General features: G+C 58.5%; 1 protein-coding gene across 4 annotated transcripts in view; it reads right to left on the minus strand.

Moving 5' to 3' along the window:
• Nucleotides 1-17,678, minus strand: part of G6PD (glucose-6-phosphate dehydrogenase) — a 125,413-nt gene that overhangs the window by 81,938 nt on the left and 25,797 nt on the right. For 2 of the 4 annotated variants that reach the window (XR_013602033.1, XM_078664502.1), the window contains exons 1-2: nucleotides 17,263-17,400; nucleotides 10,506-10,642 (exon numbers count right to left, since the gene is read on the minus strand). Coding sequence is in view for 3 of the 4 variants with exons in the window: in XM_078664502.1 (XP_078520628.1) it covers nucleotides 10,506-10,642; nucleotides 17,263-17,287 (162 nt within the window). In the remaining variant the exon portion in view is untranslated. Of the gene's footprint in view, nucleotides 1-10,505; nucleotides 10,643-17,262; nucleotides 17,401-17,678 lie in introns of those variants that run through there. The other 2 variants (XM_078664501.1, XM_078664503.1) reach the window with 1 other exon arrangement.

A 17,678-nucleotide genomic window follows, 5' to 3' on the forward strand; every position in this document is an offset into this window, starting at 1 on the left:
TGATATTTTTTCCCTCTTGTATAAGCTCATTTGCCCTATTTTTATATTTATCTGGAAGGTGCTGCGTGATGGATTCTAATTCTTCATAATGTGCCCTATTGCATCTTGCAGGTAATGCTTGAGTATTTGCAATACGCCAGATGTTTGCAGCCTGCGACGCTGTTCTTTTCCCTGATGCGTCAAGGAGCTTAGACTCTTTATCTGGCGGGGGAGCCTCGCCCGACGTTTGTGAATTTGCTCTCTTGCATGCGTTGGAGACTACAAGGGTTGCTAATGATGCAGGGCCTTTAATGTATGCTGGATCAGAAGGGGCAGCTTTACACTTCTTTTCGATTCAGGGGTTGATGATTTGAGACCTAACCGGATCTTGGAAGACTTCTGATGCGTGCTTAATAACACCTTTAAGCATGGGTAAAATTGAAGTTGACCTTTGTGTATTGTCAAAGGTATCCAGAAGGAAGTCTTCCTCCACTGGGTCAGTATGCAGGTCAACCCCATGATATTGGGCAGCCCTATGTACAAGTTGGTTAAACCCCATAGTGTCTTCTGGTGGGGAAGGCCTGGAGGCATATACGTCTTCTTGTGGGACATCTGGGGTGCTATAGTCATTCCAAGGGTCAGGTGAGCCAGGTGGAGTAGAATTATCTGGTGGCTCACTGTCTGCGCCATCCCCTGTGTCATTAGGAGTGTCCCCATCGCCATCTGGTAACGGAGTAGGAGATGGTATGGGGGAGTGATGTGGTCTTGGAGGTTGTGGTGAGGGAATGTTAGATGGAGGAGTAGGAGGAGGAGAAGGTGAAGGTATCCTTAGAGGAGATGTTGCAATGTCCTTCTTAGGATGAGGAGCCAGTGCAGGTGCGTCTAGTGGTTTTTTCTTAGATGTAGGAGTCAGTAGACCACATCTTAGGATATTTAAACAGAGTCTTTTGCGTAGGGTCTGGACGGAATAGGCCCTCTGTAGAGGGTAGATCCTTGGGTGCCGAAGGTTTTTTGGGCACCAAACTTTGAGCATCTCTTGGCTTTGAAACATGTTCCTTGGCAATGTCTTTGCTTGATGGAACAATTGTCTTTTTCGGTTCAGAAGGTTTTTTTGGTTCCGAGGGCTTTTCCGGCTCTGAAGCTTTTTTCGGTTCCGAGGGATTTTTCGGCTCCGAAGTGTGGGAGTCGAGTGCTTTGAGTGGCAATTTCTTGCTCGGCTCCGAGTGTGGTTTAAGTGCCGAGGAGCCAGTGCCAGTCTTTGGCGCGGAGTGCTTAGATGTGGAAGCAGCTAGCGTGGAGGAAGAAGATGGCTTCTTTTTCGGTGCCGGTAGGTGTGCTCCGGCACCGCGGGTAGGCTGACTCGAGCCAGAGTCGCCCAAAGACTTATTAGGCTTCTTTGCCAAGCTCAAAGGCAGGGCATGGGAAGCAGTCTCTCTGTGTGCACCCAGTGCCCGAAGGAGAGGGTGTGACCGAAGCCTTTTTGGAAGGTGTCGAGGAAGGGTTGGGGTTGCCGTTCTTACTTACAACCCTCTCCGCCGGAGTGATGTCCTCGACTTCTGAATCTTCGGAGTTGCTGTCAACGCCATGTTCTTGCAGTTGCTCTGGGACGTCAACACCCTCTTCGAAAATGTCGTCTGGGATGGAAGCTGACAAGCGAGCCATTGTTCTTTGAGTTAGTCGATCTCGAATTGTTTTCTTGGAATGGAAAGAGGCATACGCCGAACAGACTCTGGCCTCGTGCTCCGGTGAGAGGCAAAGGTTGCACACCTCATGTAGATCGGTGTGGGGAAACTTCGACCCACATAGAGGACATCTTTTAAATGGCGTCCTTTCCATAAGCTGGAAGAGGAGGCCTCGTCGACGACCGGAATCGAAGAATTCGGAGTTGGAGTAGCGTCGCTTGGAAACGCGTTCGAAACAATACCATCTGAGTAAGTGAGGATTGCGCGCCAAAGGAAAATCAGTTCCAACTAGGCCTGGGCGGTAAATTCCGTTACGCTCGCGGAATTTGGGTAATTTTACATTCCGCGGAGAACGTGAAATTGCCCAAAATTCTGCGTTCCGCGACTTCGCGAAATCTTTGCTTGTTTGCGTTCTCAAAATGCGTGTTAGCGAGATATTTCCCCCGAGCACGCAAACAGCGATTGCGAACAGTAAAAAAGCATCGCGAACGAGCAATTCCGCGTGTTCGAGGAATTTCTGCGTGTTCGCGAAGATGTTTTACTATTTCGCGGAGATTTGCGTAAGGCGATTACGCAAATTCCGCCCACCCCTAGTTCCAACACGGAGTGCAGGAAACCCATCCGAGCCTGGTGGCGGAAAAAAACAATCTGAGGATGGAGCCGATGCCCATGCGCAAAGTGATCCAAAGGAGGAGTCACCTACCTCGTGACTTCCAAAGAACTTTTCAGGACAAAAACAAGTGCAAGCATCCAGGCCCAACACTAGGTGGCAATCTATGCACAGTGTGTAATCTGCAGCTCATATGCCTCGAACTTTACTTTATTGCACGAACTGTGATGTTTATGATAATTGCCTAGTTGGCAAAGTGACTTGTGGTTCATGTAACTGTGGCCATCGCTTTATACACAATATATGGATATTTTTATATAACCTTGTGTGGAGTCTCTTTTGTGGTGTGCCTAGTGTGTAACTGGTGTGTGTGTGTTGCGCAAACGCTTTACACATTGCCTCTGGGATAAGCCTGTCTGCTCTGCCAAGCTACCAAGGGGGTGAGCAGGTGTTGTCTTGGGTGTGTAACTCCCTTGCCCTGACTAGAGTGGTGGGTTCTGCCTGGCTGAGGTGCAGACTCCAGCCAACCAGAAGCACAAGTTACTACTTGTGTAACGATATATCTGTAAGAGACATTAGTTAGTGATAGATTCCTTACCTTAGAATATCCCCAGGCGTCAGACCGGATCCGGAAATTTTTGTGTAGCAGTACCCTTGCGCGTCAGTAGGCGTCGTCTGCGGCTCCGCGTCAGTCGTCGGCGTCGTGGGCGCCGTGATGACGTCGTCGGAGTACTTAGACGCCGCCTCCACGAGCTGACGTCAGTTCTTAGACACAGCTTTTCCGCGCCAGAAGCGCTGAGCCATGTTAAAAACCAACCCTGGTGCCATTGAAACTAGGGCCCTGAAAGGGGGTAACCCTAACCCTAGATATCGGTTCGCAGAACGGGGAGGATGGGTGGGTCGGTAAGGAATCTATCACTAACTAATGTCTCTTAAAGATATATCGTTACACAAGTAGTGACTTGTGACTCTGAAAGAGACAGGTTAGTGATAGATTACTTACCTTAGAATAGATACCACAGCAATACCAACCCCGGTGGTGGGTCTGCGAACCAATAATCACACCAGAAAGTCCTTGAGGACAGAACGGCCAAAGAAGCCATCCCTCCGGACTTGGCTGTCCAGGCAGTAGTGTCTTGCAAACGTGTGCAGTGATGCCCACGTAGCTGCCTGACAGATGTCTTGTAAGGGCACTCCCCGGCCCAGGGCAGTTGTAGTCGCATTGGCTCGGGTGGAATGAGCCCGCAATCCAACAGGAGGCTCCTTTTTAGCCAAGGAGTAACATGCCTGGATACACAAGATGATCCACAGGGAGATGGTCCTCTTGTGCACGGCTTTCCCCCTTCTTAGCGCCCACGTAACCAACAAAGAGTTGGTCATCCACCCGGAACTGGCATGTGCGTTCCAAGTAGAATGAGAGCGCACGTTTTGGGTCCAGACGGTGGAGCCGCTCTTCCTCTTTAGAAGGGTGCGGAGGCGGAAAGAAGGTTGGCAAGGTGATGGACTGCCCGATGTGGAAGGCTGTGACAACCTTGGGCAGGAAAGATGGCTTAGTACGTAACACAACCTTGTCCGGATGGACAGAAAGGAAAGGAGTACAAGAAAAGGCCTGGAGCTCACTCACTCTCCTGGCAGAGGTGATGGCAAACAGGAAAGCAGTCTTCAGAGTTAGAAGGCGGAGAGGACAGTTGTGAAGTGGCTCAAAGGGAGCGCACATCAGAAATGTAAGAACCAGGTTCAAGTCCCACTGAGGCATCACAAACAGAACAGGAGGGAACGTGTGTGTGATGCCCTTTAGAAATCTGTTTACAATAGGGGACTTGAACAAAGAAGGTTGATCAGGCAGCCTTAGAAAGGCTGAAAGGGCAGAAAGGTAGCCCTTGATAGTGCCCAGAGCAGAGCCCTGCTGGGCAAGAGAAAGGAGGAAGAGAAGAACCTCAGAGCGAGGGGCAGCAAGAGGATCCACAGCCTTTGCTGTGCACCATGCCACAAATCTGTTCCACCTGCAGCCGTATACCGACTTTGTGGAGGGACGCCTGGCTGCCAGAATGACATTACAGACTTCAGGAGGCAAGTCAAATGGCCTCAACTGTCGCCGCTCAATCTCCAAGCATGGAGGTGGAGACTAGACAGGTTCGGGTGGAGGACCGTCCCCTGCTGCTGCGACAGAAGGTCCTCCTGAAGAGGCAGACGAACCGGGGGATCGACTGACATACTGAGTAGCTCGGGATACCAGTACCTTCGTGCCCAGTCCGGAGCCACAAGGATGACTTGGGCCCGGTCGCGCTTGATCTTCTTCAGCACTCTGGGCAGAAGTGGTATAGGCGGAAAGGCGTACAACAGACCGCAACTCCACTCGCGACGAAAAGCGTCTCTGAGCGAGTGCCGCCTTGGAAATTCCAACGCACAGAACTGATGACATTGCGCGTTCACTTCGGTGGCGAATAGATCTAACCAAGGCTCTCCCCATCGCTGAAAGAGGCCTTGCGCCACGTCCGAGTTCAGACGCCATTCGTGATCCATCATGCACCGACGGCTGAACTCGTCCGCCCTGGCGTTCAGAGAACCTGCCAGGTGTTGAGCCACCAGGGTCACGCCCTGGCGTTCCAGCCACTGCCAGAGGCGCAGAGCCTCCTGGCAAAGGGTCCACGACCCCACCCCGCCTTGTTTGTTGCAGTACCACATGGCGGTGGTGTTGTCCGTGAACACCTGCACTACACTCCCCCGGACAGAGGGGAGGAATGCTTTCAGTGCTAGACGAATCGCCCGCAACTCCAAAAGGTTGATGTGGAGCCGGGCCTCCGCCGGAGACCAGAGGCCTCTGATCTCTGCCTCTCCCATGTGGCCTCCCCAGCCCTGGAGGGACGCGTCCGTCACAACTACGTGCTCCGGTTGGGGAAGGGAGAGGGATCTGCCGCTGACCCAATCGCGGTCCGTGAGTCACCACTGCAGCTGTGTCGCAGTGCCCTCCGAGATCAGGACGTGGTCGGGCAGGTTGCCCTGATGCTGGGCCCACTGAAACTTCAGGTCCCACTGCAGAGCCCGCATCCGCCACCTGGCGTGATGCACCAGTAGGATGCAGGAGGCCATCAGCCCCAGAAGCCGCAGCGTCAACCTGACAGAGACCCGGGATAAAGGCTGAAATATCGGAATCAGAGCCTGAATATCCCGGACCCGCTGTTCGGGTGGAGAAACCCGAAACCGCGCCGAGTCGAGAACCGCTCCGATGAAGAGGAGCTTCTGAGAGGGACAGAGGTGTGACTTTGGCATATTGATGGAGCACCCCAGCTGCTGCAGGAGGTCGGCCGTAGTCTGGAGGTGACTGATGACTGTCTGGGGTGAGCCCGTCTTCAACAGCCAGTCGTCGAGGTAGGGGAAGACTGAAACCCCTAACCTGCGCAGATGAGCTGCGACCATCGCCATCACCTTTGTGAACACCCGTGGGGCGCTGGTAAGGCCGAAGGGGAGCACGGTATACTGAAAGTGCTCATGGCCAACCGTGAACCGCAGGTAGTGCCGGTGGGCCGGCAGGACGGGGATGTGGAAATAAGCGTCCTGCAAGTCCAACGCTGCCATCCAGTCTCCTGGGTCCAGGGCAGCTAAGACCTGAGCCAGAGTCAGCATTTTGAACCTCTCCTTCCGGAGGAAGCCGTTGACGTTCCGTAGGTCCAAGATAGGGCGTAGGCCCCCTTTGCCCTTCTTGGGTACCAGAAAGTAGTGGGAGTAGCAACCACACCCTACTTCTGGCCCAGGAACGCGCTCGATGGTCCCCTTGGCCAAGAGGGCCGTAACTTCCTCCTGAAGAAGTCGCAAATGATCCCCCGATACACGGTGGTTCTGCGGTGGCATGGCTGGAGAAGTCGCCTCGAAGGGGAGGGAGTAGCCCCTTCGGACGATCTGCAGCACCCACCTGTCCCACGTGACAGTGCGCCAGTGGAGGTGGTGATGGCGAACCCTGCCCCCCACTGGCGTCACATGGGCCTGAAAGCACGGACTAGGAGGGTTTTGAGGCCGATGCTGCGGGGGAGGGTGTGGACTGACCGCCGTTGACCCCGACCGCCACCACAGCGGTTTCCACGGCCGCCACCGCGTTGGGTATTACCCTGCGGAGCGTGGCTGGCAGCACGTGTGGGTACACCCCTTCGGTGGCCACGAAAGGAGGGAAAGGCAGCCGATTGCTGGCGCGGGGCCGAGAGGCCCAAGGACTTGGCCGTAGCCCTGGAGTCCTTAAAGCGCTCAAGCGCATGGTCTGCCTTGTCGCCAAAAAGGCGACGGCCATCAAACGGCATGTACATCAGTGTGTTTTGGACATCGGCCGAAAAGTTGGCGGACCTCAACCAGGCGTGGCGTCTGACCGCCACTGTCGTTGCCATCGCTCTACCTAGTGAGTCGGTGGTATCCAGCCCACACCGGATAGAATATCTGGCTGCATCCCGGCCCTCCACAAGGGCTTGGCTGAGTTTGGCCCGTACCTCCAACGGACACTCTGGCAGCACTTCCGCAACCGTATCCCACAGAGAGTGGGTGTAGCGGCCCAAGAGGCATGCGGTGTTGGAAGACCGCAGTCCCAGACTAAGGGAGAAGATCTTTTTACCGTACTCCTCGTACCTCTTGGATTCCCTGTCCGGCGTAGCCGACAGGAATGCGGTCTGGGAATTGGAGGCCTGGATGACCAGGCTCTCGGGGGTGGGGTGGGTGGACAGGAAACATGGGTCGCCCGGAGCCGGGCGGTGGCGTCTGGCCACGTTCCTATCTACGGGCGAACCCGTAGCGGGCTTGGACCAATGCCCAAAAGAACGTCGGTTAAGGCCTCGTTAAACGGCAGCAGAGGCTTGGCTGAGCATGACTGCGGCTTAAGGACCTCAGTGAGGAGGTTAGTCCTCACGGCCGCGACGGGGAGCTCAAGGCCCAAGGCCTTGGCCGCCCTCATCAACACCACACTATAGGTTGCCCCCTCCTCCGTAGCCACGGTAGGAGGTGAGACAAAGCCAGTGTCTGGCGAAGTGTCAATACCACTGGCCTCCCCAAGTTCACCTGCCCAGTCCTCATGAGACTGGCATTCACGTGCCAGAGGGTCCTCAGACCCCTCCCAATCCTCCTCATCACCCATTTCCTGGTACTCAGGGTTAGCAAAGGATGGGGCCTGTTCATGGAAAGTGAACTCTCCGAACGGCGTCGAAAGCGGCGCCCAGCGGCGTCGCTCCAGCGCCGGGTCAAGGGAGGCATCGGGGACGGCGCCGCCCGAGGACGGCGCCGGGGGTGACACCTGAGGGGCCGGCGCCGGGGAGGTCTTTAAGTCCAGCGGCGACGACCCGGATCCGGAACCGGATCCAGCGGGGCTCTGCGGCGCCGGGCCCGAAGGCGCTGGCGGCGTCGGAGCCGAAACACCAGACGGCGTCAGGGCCATAGCCCCTGACCCACTAGGACCCCCAGACGGGTCCGCTGGGCCCGAAGGCGCCGCGGAGCCAGTCTGAGGAGAGAGGGACCTCATGGCCATGAGGAACCGCTCGATCTCCTCCGGCGCCGCGTTAGGCCCAGGGACCGGAGGGTATGAGGCCGGACGCGGCGACTCCGACGGAGCCGCGTGGGCAATGCCACCTGAACCCCCGGCCGCGTCGGGGGGGGGGGGGAGGGGGGGGGAGTCGGAAGAGCGATGACGTCTCTTCGATTTCTTGTGCTTACCTGACGACTTCGACCCGGAGGAGTGATGTCGACTCCCGGAGCTCCGATGGCTCCTCTCCCGCGACCGGTCCCTCGGCCTCCGTCCGGACCGGGACCTCTCTTGGCGCGGGGCCGACTGCCGGAGTTCGAGCCGCTTACGGGACCGCTCCCGTCTAGCCTTCGAAGTCAGGGCCCGGCAGTCGGAACAGGTCTTGTCATCGTGGTCGACGCCGAGACAGTGGAGACACCGAGGGTGAGGGTCGGTGACCGACATCAGCCGGTCGCAATCCTCACAGGGCTTAAAACCTGGCATCCCTACCGGCACCGTTTGGAGTCGAAGACTTCGAAAAAGAATGATCAAAAAATCAAAAAGTTTTAGTCAAAAAGTGACTACGGTACCACTTTTTCTGGATCTGCGCTGCTGGCGCGGAAAAAAGAACTGACGTCAGCACGCGGAGGCGGCGCCTAAGTACTCAGACGACGTCATCACGACGCCCACGACGCCGAACGCGGAGCCGCAGACAACGCCTACCAACGCGCAAGGGTACTGCTACGCAAAAATTTCCGGATCCAGTCCGACGCCTGGGGATATTCTAAGGTAAGGAATCTTTCACTAACGTGTCTCTTTCAGATGTACCATTTCTAACAAGTAGGTACATGGGTATCATTTTTAACTAAATACGGTGTCACGTCTTGATTGCTGCCTAATGCCCATTGATTATTCCATTCCCTACTGTGAATCACCCCTGAGGCAATCTTTAGTGCTAGCAGACAGCAGTGTCATAATGGAGAGGGCAGGATGTCCGGCTCAGTCAGGATGGCCGTAGATGGGCTTGGCTTTGACGTCCCTTTACCTGCTATAGTGCTGCACACGTCCATTGAGCATCCACATATATCAATCAATCAATCAGGGAGTTGTAAACGCGCTACTCACCCGTGAGGGTCTCAAGGCGCTGGGGGGTAGGTGGGGTGGGGGTCCACAGCCGAATAGCCAGGTCTTGAGAGCCTTCCTGAAGGCGTTCAGGGAGGGAGCGCGTCTGATGTCAATCGGGAGCTCGTTCCAGGTCTTGGCCGCGATGTAGGATAAGGCTCTTCCGCCTGTTCTGGCTCTGCTAATGCGTGGTGTTTCGTCGAGGACGAGGTTGGCAGATCAGAGGTTTCTTTTGGGGAAATGGAAGGTGATTCTTTTGTTGAGATATTGTGGTCCGGTGTTGTGGTGGCATTTGTAGGCGTGGGCGAGTATCTTGAAGGTGATTCTCTTCCTGACAGGGCGCCAGTAGGGCTTGTGTAGGTGTTGGCCGATGTGTTTGTGTCGGGTATGCTGAGGAGGAGTCTGGCGGCGGAGTTCTGTATTGTCTGGAGCTTGCAGAGTAGAGACATGTTGATGCCGGCGTAGAGGGCATTTACGCAGTCGAGTCTGCTGGTTATGGGTGCGTTGGTGACGGTCTTCCTTGACTTGGGGGTGGGGGGGGGGGAGGGGGGAGTCCATTTGATAGTCTTATAGAGGATGCAGAGCGTTTTGAAGCAGCTGGAAGCGATGGCGTTGGCCAGTCGGTTCATGGAGAGGGAGGAGTCTAGTATGCTCCCGAGGTTTCTGGCGTGGTACGTGGAGGTCGGAGGGGTGCCGAGGGCGGTGGGCCACCACGTGTTGTTCCATGCTGATGGGGTGGTTCTGAGGACGAGGACTTCTGTCTTCTCCAAGATGAGCTTCAGGCAGATGTTTGCTCTTCCAGGATGCAAGGTTCTGCATTCCCTCCTGGAAGCGAAGTCTGGTGGTGGTGGGGTCCTTGGTGAGGGAGAGGAGGAGCTATGACACAGAGCACAGGCAGCAAAGGGTATGATGGTAAGACTGCGCTGACCCAACTCTAAACAAACTCTGGCTGAGTTTTACCGAGCAATGGGTCTGGGCTTCCTAGGGTCTGCAGGAGGCTGTCCTCGCTGCAGCATCTCTCAGTTGAGTCTGACCACTCAATCCTCCACATGACTGATCAATGTTTAGAATGGACTCTCAGAGAACAGAGAGAAACAATAAGACAAGCTGCACCTTTCACCCTGTTGCTCCATGTTGTATTGTAGCGCTTACTCAGCGCTTCACACCTCTATGCGGAGAGCTGAGGCGCATGTTCGGGATGGGGAGCACGCGGCACCTTGGAGGGGTTGGTGGTTTGCAGTGTGTGTATGTGCTGTGATCCTCGGTGGGTAGTGTTTTGGCGGCACCTTGGAGGGGTCGGGGGTGTGCAGTGTGTATGTCTCTCAGACCAAGGGCCCCCCCCCTCATGTCTCTCAGACCAAGGGCCCCCCCCTCATGTCTCTCAGACCAAGGGCCCCCCCCTCATGTCTCTCAGACCAAGGGCCCCCCCCTCATGTCTCTCAGACCAAGGGCCCCCCCCTCATGTCTCTCAGACCAAGGGCCCCCCCCTCATGTCTCTCAGACCAAGGGCCCCCCCCTCATGTCTCTCAGACCAAGGACCCCCTCACTTCTCTCAGCCCTCATACTTGTCACAGCACCTTCCTTGGACACAGAGGTGGCAGAGACTGGCACAGACTGGCAGAGACGGCTGGCCCACACTCACCGACGCGCCCACCACGATGAAGACGTGGGTGTAGGCCTGGCGGAAGACCTCGTCGTGGAGCAGCTCCTCCCGCAGGATCCCGCACACCTCCTGCCGGCTCAGGTTCACCTGCTCGCTGCTGTGGCTCATGGTGGCACCTGTGGGCAGAGAGGGACAGGGTTAGCATTCACCCCAGGAGAGGGGGTACAATCCCTGGGGAGGGGTGAGGCTAGGGGCACCCTGCCAGGGGTTAGCATTCACCCCAGGAGAGGGGGTACAATCCCTGGGGAGGGGGGGTGAGGCTAGGGGCACCCTGCCAGGGGGTTAGCATTCACCCCAGGAGAGGGCACAATCCCTGGGGAGGGAGGGGTGAGGCTAGGGGCACCCTGCCAGGGGGTCAGCATTCACCCCATGAGTGGGCACAATCCCTGGGGAGGGGTGAGGCTAGGGGCACCCTGCCAGGGGGTTAGCATTCACCCCAGGAGAGTGGGCACAATACCTGGAGGGGTGAGGCTAGGGGCACCCTGCCAGGGGGTTAGCATTCACCCCAGGAGAGGGGGTACAATCCCTGGGGAGGGGTGAGGCTAGGGGCACCCTGCCAGGGGGTTAGCATTCACCCCAGGAGAGGGGGTACAATCCCTGGGGAGGGGTGAGGCTAGGGGCACCCTGCCAGGGGGTTAGCATTCACCCCAGGAGAGGGCACAATCCCTGGGGAGGGAGGGGTGAGGCTAGGGGCACCCTGCCAGGGGGTCAGCATTCACCCCATGAGTGGGCACAATCCCTGGGGAGGGGTGAGGCTAGGGGCACCCTGCCAGGGGGTTAGCATTCACCCCAGGAGAGTGGGCACAATACCTGGAGGGGTGAGGCTAGGGGCACCCTGCCAGGGGGTTAGCATTCACCCCAGGAGAGGGGGTACAATCCCTGGGGAGGGGGGGTGAGGCTAGGGGCACCCTGCCAGGGGGTTAGCATTCACCCCAGGAGAGGGGGTACAATCCCTGGGGAGGGGGGGTGAGGCTAGGGGCACCCTGCCAGGGGGTCAGCATTCACCCCATGAGTGAGCACCATCCCTGGGGAGGGAGGGGTGAGGCTAGGGGCACCCTGCCCGGGGGTCAGCATTCACCCCATGAGTGGGCACAATCCCTGGGGAGGGGTGAGGCTAGGGGCACCCTGCCAGGGGGTCAGCATTCACCCCATGAGTGGGCACAATCCCTGGGGAGGGGTGAGGCTAGGGGCACCCTGCCAGGGGGTTAGCATTCACCCCAGGAGAGTGGGCACAATACCTGGAGGGGTGAGGCTAGGGGCACCCTGCCAGGGGGTTAGCATTCACCCCAGGAGAGGGAGCACCATCCCTGGGGAGGGAGGGGTGAGGCTAGGGGCACCCTGCCAGGGGGTCAGCATTCACCCCATGAGTGGGCACAATCCCTGGGGAGGGGTGAGGCTAGGGGCACCCTGCCAGGGGGTTAGCATTCACCCCAGGAGAGTGGGCACAATACCTGGAGGGGTGAGGCTAGGGGCACCCTGCCAGGGGGTTAGCATTCACCCCAGGAGAGGGGGTACAATCCCTGGGGAGGGGGGGTGAGGCTAGGGGCACCCTGCCAGGGGGTTAGCATTCACCCCAGGAGAGGGGGTACAATCCCTGGGGAGGGGGGGTGAGGCTAGGGGCACCCTGCCAGGGGGTTAGCATTCACCCCATGAGAGTGGGCACAATCCCTGGGGGGGGTGAGGCTAGGGGCACCCTGCCAGGGGGTTAGCATTCACCCCAGGAGAGTGGGCACAATCCCTGGGGGGGGGGTGAGGCTAGGGGCACCATGCCAGGGGGTGAGGCTAGGGGCACCCTGCCAGGGGTTAGCATTCACCCCAGGAGAGGGAGCACCATCCCTGGGGAGGGAGGGGTGAGGCTAGGGGCACCCTGCCAGGGGGTCAGCATTCACCCCATGAGTGGGCACAAACCCTGGGGAGGGTGAGGCTAGGGGCACCCTGCCCGGGGGTTAGCATTCACCCCAGGAGAGGGAGCACCATCCCTGGGGAGGGAGGGGTGAGGCTAGGGGCACCCTGCCAGGGGGTCAGCATTCACCCCATGAGTGGGCACAATCCCTGGGGAGGGGTGAGGCTAGGGGCACCCTGCCAGGGGGTTAGCATTCACCCCAGGAGAGTGGGCACAATACCTGGAGGGGTGAGGCTAGGGGCACCCTGCCAGGGGGTTAGCATTCACCCCAGGAGAGGGGGTACAATCCCTGGGGAGGGGGGGTGAGGCTAGGGGCACCCTGCCAGGGGGTTAGCATTCACCCCAGGAGAGGGGGTACAATCCCTGGGGAGGGGGGGTGAGGCTAGGGGCACCCTGCCAGGGGGTTAGCATTCACCCCATGAGAGTGGGCACAATCCCTGGGGGGGGGGTGAGGCTAGGGGCACCCTGCCAGGGGGTTAGCATTCACCCCAGGAGAGTGGGCACAATCCCTGGGGGGGGGGGTGAGGCTAGGGGCACCATGCCAGGGGGTGAGGCTAGGGGCACCCTGCCAGGGGTTAGCATTCACCCCAGGAGAGTGGGCACAATACCTGGAGGGGTGAGGCTAGGGGCACCCTGCCAGGCGTCCGGCTTGAAACCGTGCGCCCGTGGCCATGTATATAGGCGGGCGAGCCATCGAAGGAACTGGGAGAGCCGAGCCCGGGGGACGAGCCCAGGGGACGAGCCCAGGGCCCGCAGCATGTAAAAAATAAAACAATATGATAAACTGTCTTCATAATTCACACACAAGTATTTCTTCATCATGCAGAATTGTTCTTAATCTTTTGGCTTTTGAGGCCCCCCACTGAACCATTAAATGTTTGCGGTGCCCCCCACTGAGTCATCACTGGAAGCAGGGTACCCCCACTGAGTCATTATTGGAAGCAGGGGACCCCCACTGAGTCATCACTAGAAGCAGGGGACCCCCACTGAGTCATTACTGGAAGCAGGGGACCCCCACTGAGTCATTACTGGAAGCAGGGGACCCTCCCACCGAGTCATCACTGGAAGCAGGGGACCCCACTGAGTCATTATTGGAAGCAGGGGACCCCACCGAGTCATTACTGGAAGCAGGGGACCCCCACTGAGTCATTTTTGGAAGCAGGGGGACCCCCACTGAGTCATTAAATGCTTGCGGGGACCCCACCGAGTCATTATTGGAAGCAGCGGACCCCACTGAGTCATTCCTGGAAGCAGAGGACACCACTGAGTCATTACTGGAAGCAGGGGACCCCCACTGAGTCATTATTGGAAGCAGGGGGACCCACTGAGTCGTTATTGGAAGCAGGGGACCCCACTGAGTCGTTATTGGAAGCAGGGGACCCCACTGAGTCGTTATTGGAAGCAGGGGACCCCACTGAGTCGTTATTGGAAGCAGGGGACCCCACCGAGTCATTACTGGAAGCAGGGGACTCCACCGAGTCATTACTGGAAGCAGGGGACTCCACCGAGTCATTACTGGAAGCAGGGGACTCCACCGAGTCATTATTGGAAGCAGGGGACTCCACCGAGTCATTATTGGAAGCAGGGGACTGCACCGAGTCATTATTGGAAGCAGGGGACCCCACTGAGTCATTATTGGAAGCAGGGGACCCCCACTGAGTCATTATTGGAAGCAGGGGACCCCCACTGAGTCATTTTTGGAAGCAGGGGGACCCCCACTGAGTCATTAAATGATTGCGGGGACCCCACCGAGTCATTATTGGAAGCAGCGGACCCCACTGAGTCATTCCTGGAAGCAGAGGACACCACTGAGTCATTACTGGAAGCAGGGGACCCCACTGAGTCATTATTGGAAGCAGGGGACCCCCACTGAGTCATTATTGGAAGCAGGGGGACCCACTGAGTCATTATTGGAAGCAGGGGGACCCACTGAGTCATTACTGGAAGCAGGGGACCCCACTGAGTCATTACTGGAAGCAGGGGACCCCACTGAGTCGTTATTGGAAGCAGGGGACCCCACTGAGTCGTTATTGGAAGCAGGGGACCCCACTGAGTCGTTATTGGAAGCAGGGGACCCCACCGAGTCGTTATTGGAAGCAGGGGACCCCACCGAGTCATTACTGGAAGCAGGGGACTCCACCGAGTCATTATTGGAAGCAGGGGACTCCACCGAGTCATTATTGGAAGCAGGGGACTGCACAGAGTCATTATTGGAAGCAGGGGACTGCACAGAGTCATTATTGGAAGCAGGGGACCCCACTGAGTCATTACTGGAAGCAGGGGGACCCCCACTGAGTCATTACTGGAAGCAGGGGGACCCCCACTGAGTCATTTTTGGAAGCAGGGGACCCCCCACTGAGTCATTATTGGAAGCAGGGGGCACCCTCCCCCACCGAGTCATTACTGGAAGCAGGGGACCCCCACTGAGTCATTAAATGCTTCCGGACCCCCAATGAGTCGTTATTGGAAGCAGGGGGCCCCACTGAATCATTACTGGAAGCAGGAAACCCCACTGAGTCATTACTGGAAGCAGGGGACTCCACCGAGTCATTATTGGAAGCAGGGGACTCCACCGAGTCATTATTGGAAGCAGGGGACTCCACAGAGTCATTATTGGAAGCAGGGGACTCCACCGAGTCATTATTGGAAGCAGGGGACTCCACCGAGTCATTATTGGAAGCAGGGGACCCCACCGAGTCATTACTGGAAGCAGGGGACCCCCCACTGAGTCATTACTGGAAGCAGGGGGACCCCCACTGAGTCATTTTTGGAAGCAGGGGACCCCACTGAGTTATTACTGGAAGCAGGGGACCCCCCACTGAGTCATTATTGGAAGCAGGGGGCACCCTCCCCCACCGAGTCATTACTGGAAGCAGGGGACCCCCACTGAGTCATTAAATGCTTCCGGACCCCCAATGAGTCGTTATTGGAAGCAGGGGGGCATTGTAAAGTCTGAAGAGGACAGCTCGAGGGCCACTGCCCGCCCTCCTAGGGGCAGCAGAGGGGGCAGAGCTGGGCTGGCACGACTTCTGGACCCAGGGACAGCTCCAGGGCCACTGCCCGCCCTCAGAGGCAGCAGAGGGGGCAGAGCTGGGCTGGCACGACTCCTGAGCCCAGGGACAGCTCGAGGGCCACTGCCCACCCTCCGAGGCAGCAGAGGGGGCAGAGCTGGGCTGGCACGACTCCTGGGCCCAGGGACAGCTCGAGGGCCACTGCCCGCCCACTAGAGGCAGCAGAGGAGGCAGAGCTGGGCTGGCACGACTCCTGGGCCCACGGGCAGCTCGAGGGCCACTGCCCGCCCTCTAGAGGCAGCAGAGGGGGCAGAGCTGGGCTGGCACGACTCCTGGGCCCAGGGGCAGCTCGAGGGCCACTGCCCGCCCTCCTAGGGGCAGCAGAGGGGGCAGAGCTGGGCTGGCACGACTCCTGGGCTCACAGGTTTCACAAGGACCGCGTGAAGCAACGAGGAAGGAAGGATGGATGAGGAAATGCAGCATCTGCCCAGGGTCACACGGTTGCGCCAGGATCACACGGTTGCGCAGGGAGCAGCGCTTCCTGGTTTCACGTTGTGCAACTCCGGCGCTAGATGGGTCTCAGCCTTTTCTATGCGCTGGGGTCAGGGTGGGGGGCAGGGGCGGCCACAGGAGGGGGGCTCGGCCCACCTCACGAGGTGAAGGGGGGCACCAGAGGGGCCTCTAGGCACACACGGGGGCAGTGGGGGGCACAGCCGTGGGGGGGCAGGGTGCAGGGGGGCTCATGGGAGCATAGACAGGTTGGTTCCCAGGGCGCTGGGGGGGCGGGGGGCTCATGTGCACAGGGAAGCATAGACCGCTGTGATGAAGAGAAGATGTGCACAGAGGACACAGGGGCACAGAGAGCGCTAGGGAAAGGGGCACTGGAGTTAAAGTGGCAGAGAGGGGTGAGGGCGCAAAGACAGGACATGGAGGGCACAGGAAAGCGCCAGCGAAGAACACGGGGCGCAAGAGAGTGCCAGTGAGGCACAGGGGGGGCACAGGAGACCGCCAGTGAGGCACAGGAGTGTGCCAAAGAAGCACAGACAGGAGTGCCCGTGAGGCACATGGGGGGGCACAGGAGTGCCAGTGAGGCACAGGGGGCATAGGAGTGTGCCAAAGAAGCACAGACAGGAGTGCCAGTGAGGCACGGGGGGCACAGGAGTGTGCCAAAGAAGCACAGACAGGAGTGCCAGTGAGGCACATGGGGGGGCACAGGAGTGCCAGTGAGGCACAGGGGGCATAGGAGTGTGCCAAAGAAGCACAGACAGGAGTGCCAGTGAGGCACGGGGGGCACAGGAGTGTGCCAAAGAAGCACAGACAGGAGTGCCAGTGAGGCACGGGGGGGGCACAGGAGTGTGCCAAAGAAGCACAGACAGGAGTGCCAGTGAGGCACAGGGGTCACAGGAGTGTGCCAAAGAAGCACAGACAGGAGTGTCAGTGAGGCACAGGGGGGCACAGGAGTGTGCGAAAGAAGCACAGACAGGAGTGCCAGTGAGGCACAGGGGGCATAGGAGTGTGCCAAAGAAGCACAGACAGGAGTGCCAGTGAGGCACAGGGGGCATAGGAGTGTGCCAAAGAAGCACAGACAGGAGTGCCAGTGAGGCACAGGGGGCATAGGTGTGCGCCAAAGAAGCACAGACAGGAGTGCCAGTGAGGCACAGGGGGGCACATGAGTGTGCGAAAGAAGCACAGACAGGAGTGCCAGTGAGGTACAGGGGAGGCTCAGGGAGTGCACAGAGTGCCCGTGAGGCACGGAGGACGCATGAGTGCCAGTGCCAGGGGGGCCATGCCAGGGAGGCGCAGGGAAGAGAGTCGTGCCCACCTGGAGTCGTGGTGCCCTCAGTCATTCCGATGTCGGGTCGATCTGCAGCGGCGGCTTCAGGTGCGCACAGGGTTCAGGCTCCGGAGCTGCTGCACAGACCCGCCTAGAGGCAGCGGAGGCTTTATACAGGCGAGGGTGGAGTCACAGACCAGAGGGAGGGAGGGGCCGCTCTGCCCAGTCACCCAGACTCAGCAGCAGGGGTGGGAGGAGACAGCCCTGGTATCAGCCTCTGCTGAGCATCGCTGTGAGTGAGGGCTGTGGATCCCAGCGCCTCCGCAGCAGAGCTGTGTGACCTCAGGCGAGGGCTGTGGATCCCAGCGCCTCCGCAGCAGAGCTGTGTGACCTCAGGTGAGGGCTGTGGATCCCAGCGCCTCCGCAGCAGAGCTGTGTGACCTCAGGTGAGGGCTGTGGATCCC

Source organism: Lissotriton helveticus, chromosome 10 (genome assembly GCF_964261635.1).
Source record: "Lissotriton helveticus chromosome 10, aLisHel1.1, whole genome shotgun sequence".
In the NCBI taxonomy this organism is placed as follows: domain Eukaryota; kingdom Metazoa; phylum Chordata; class Amphibia; order Caudata; family Salamandridae; genus Lissotriton; species Lissotriton helveticus.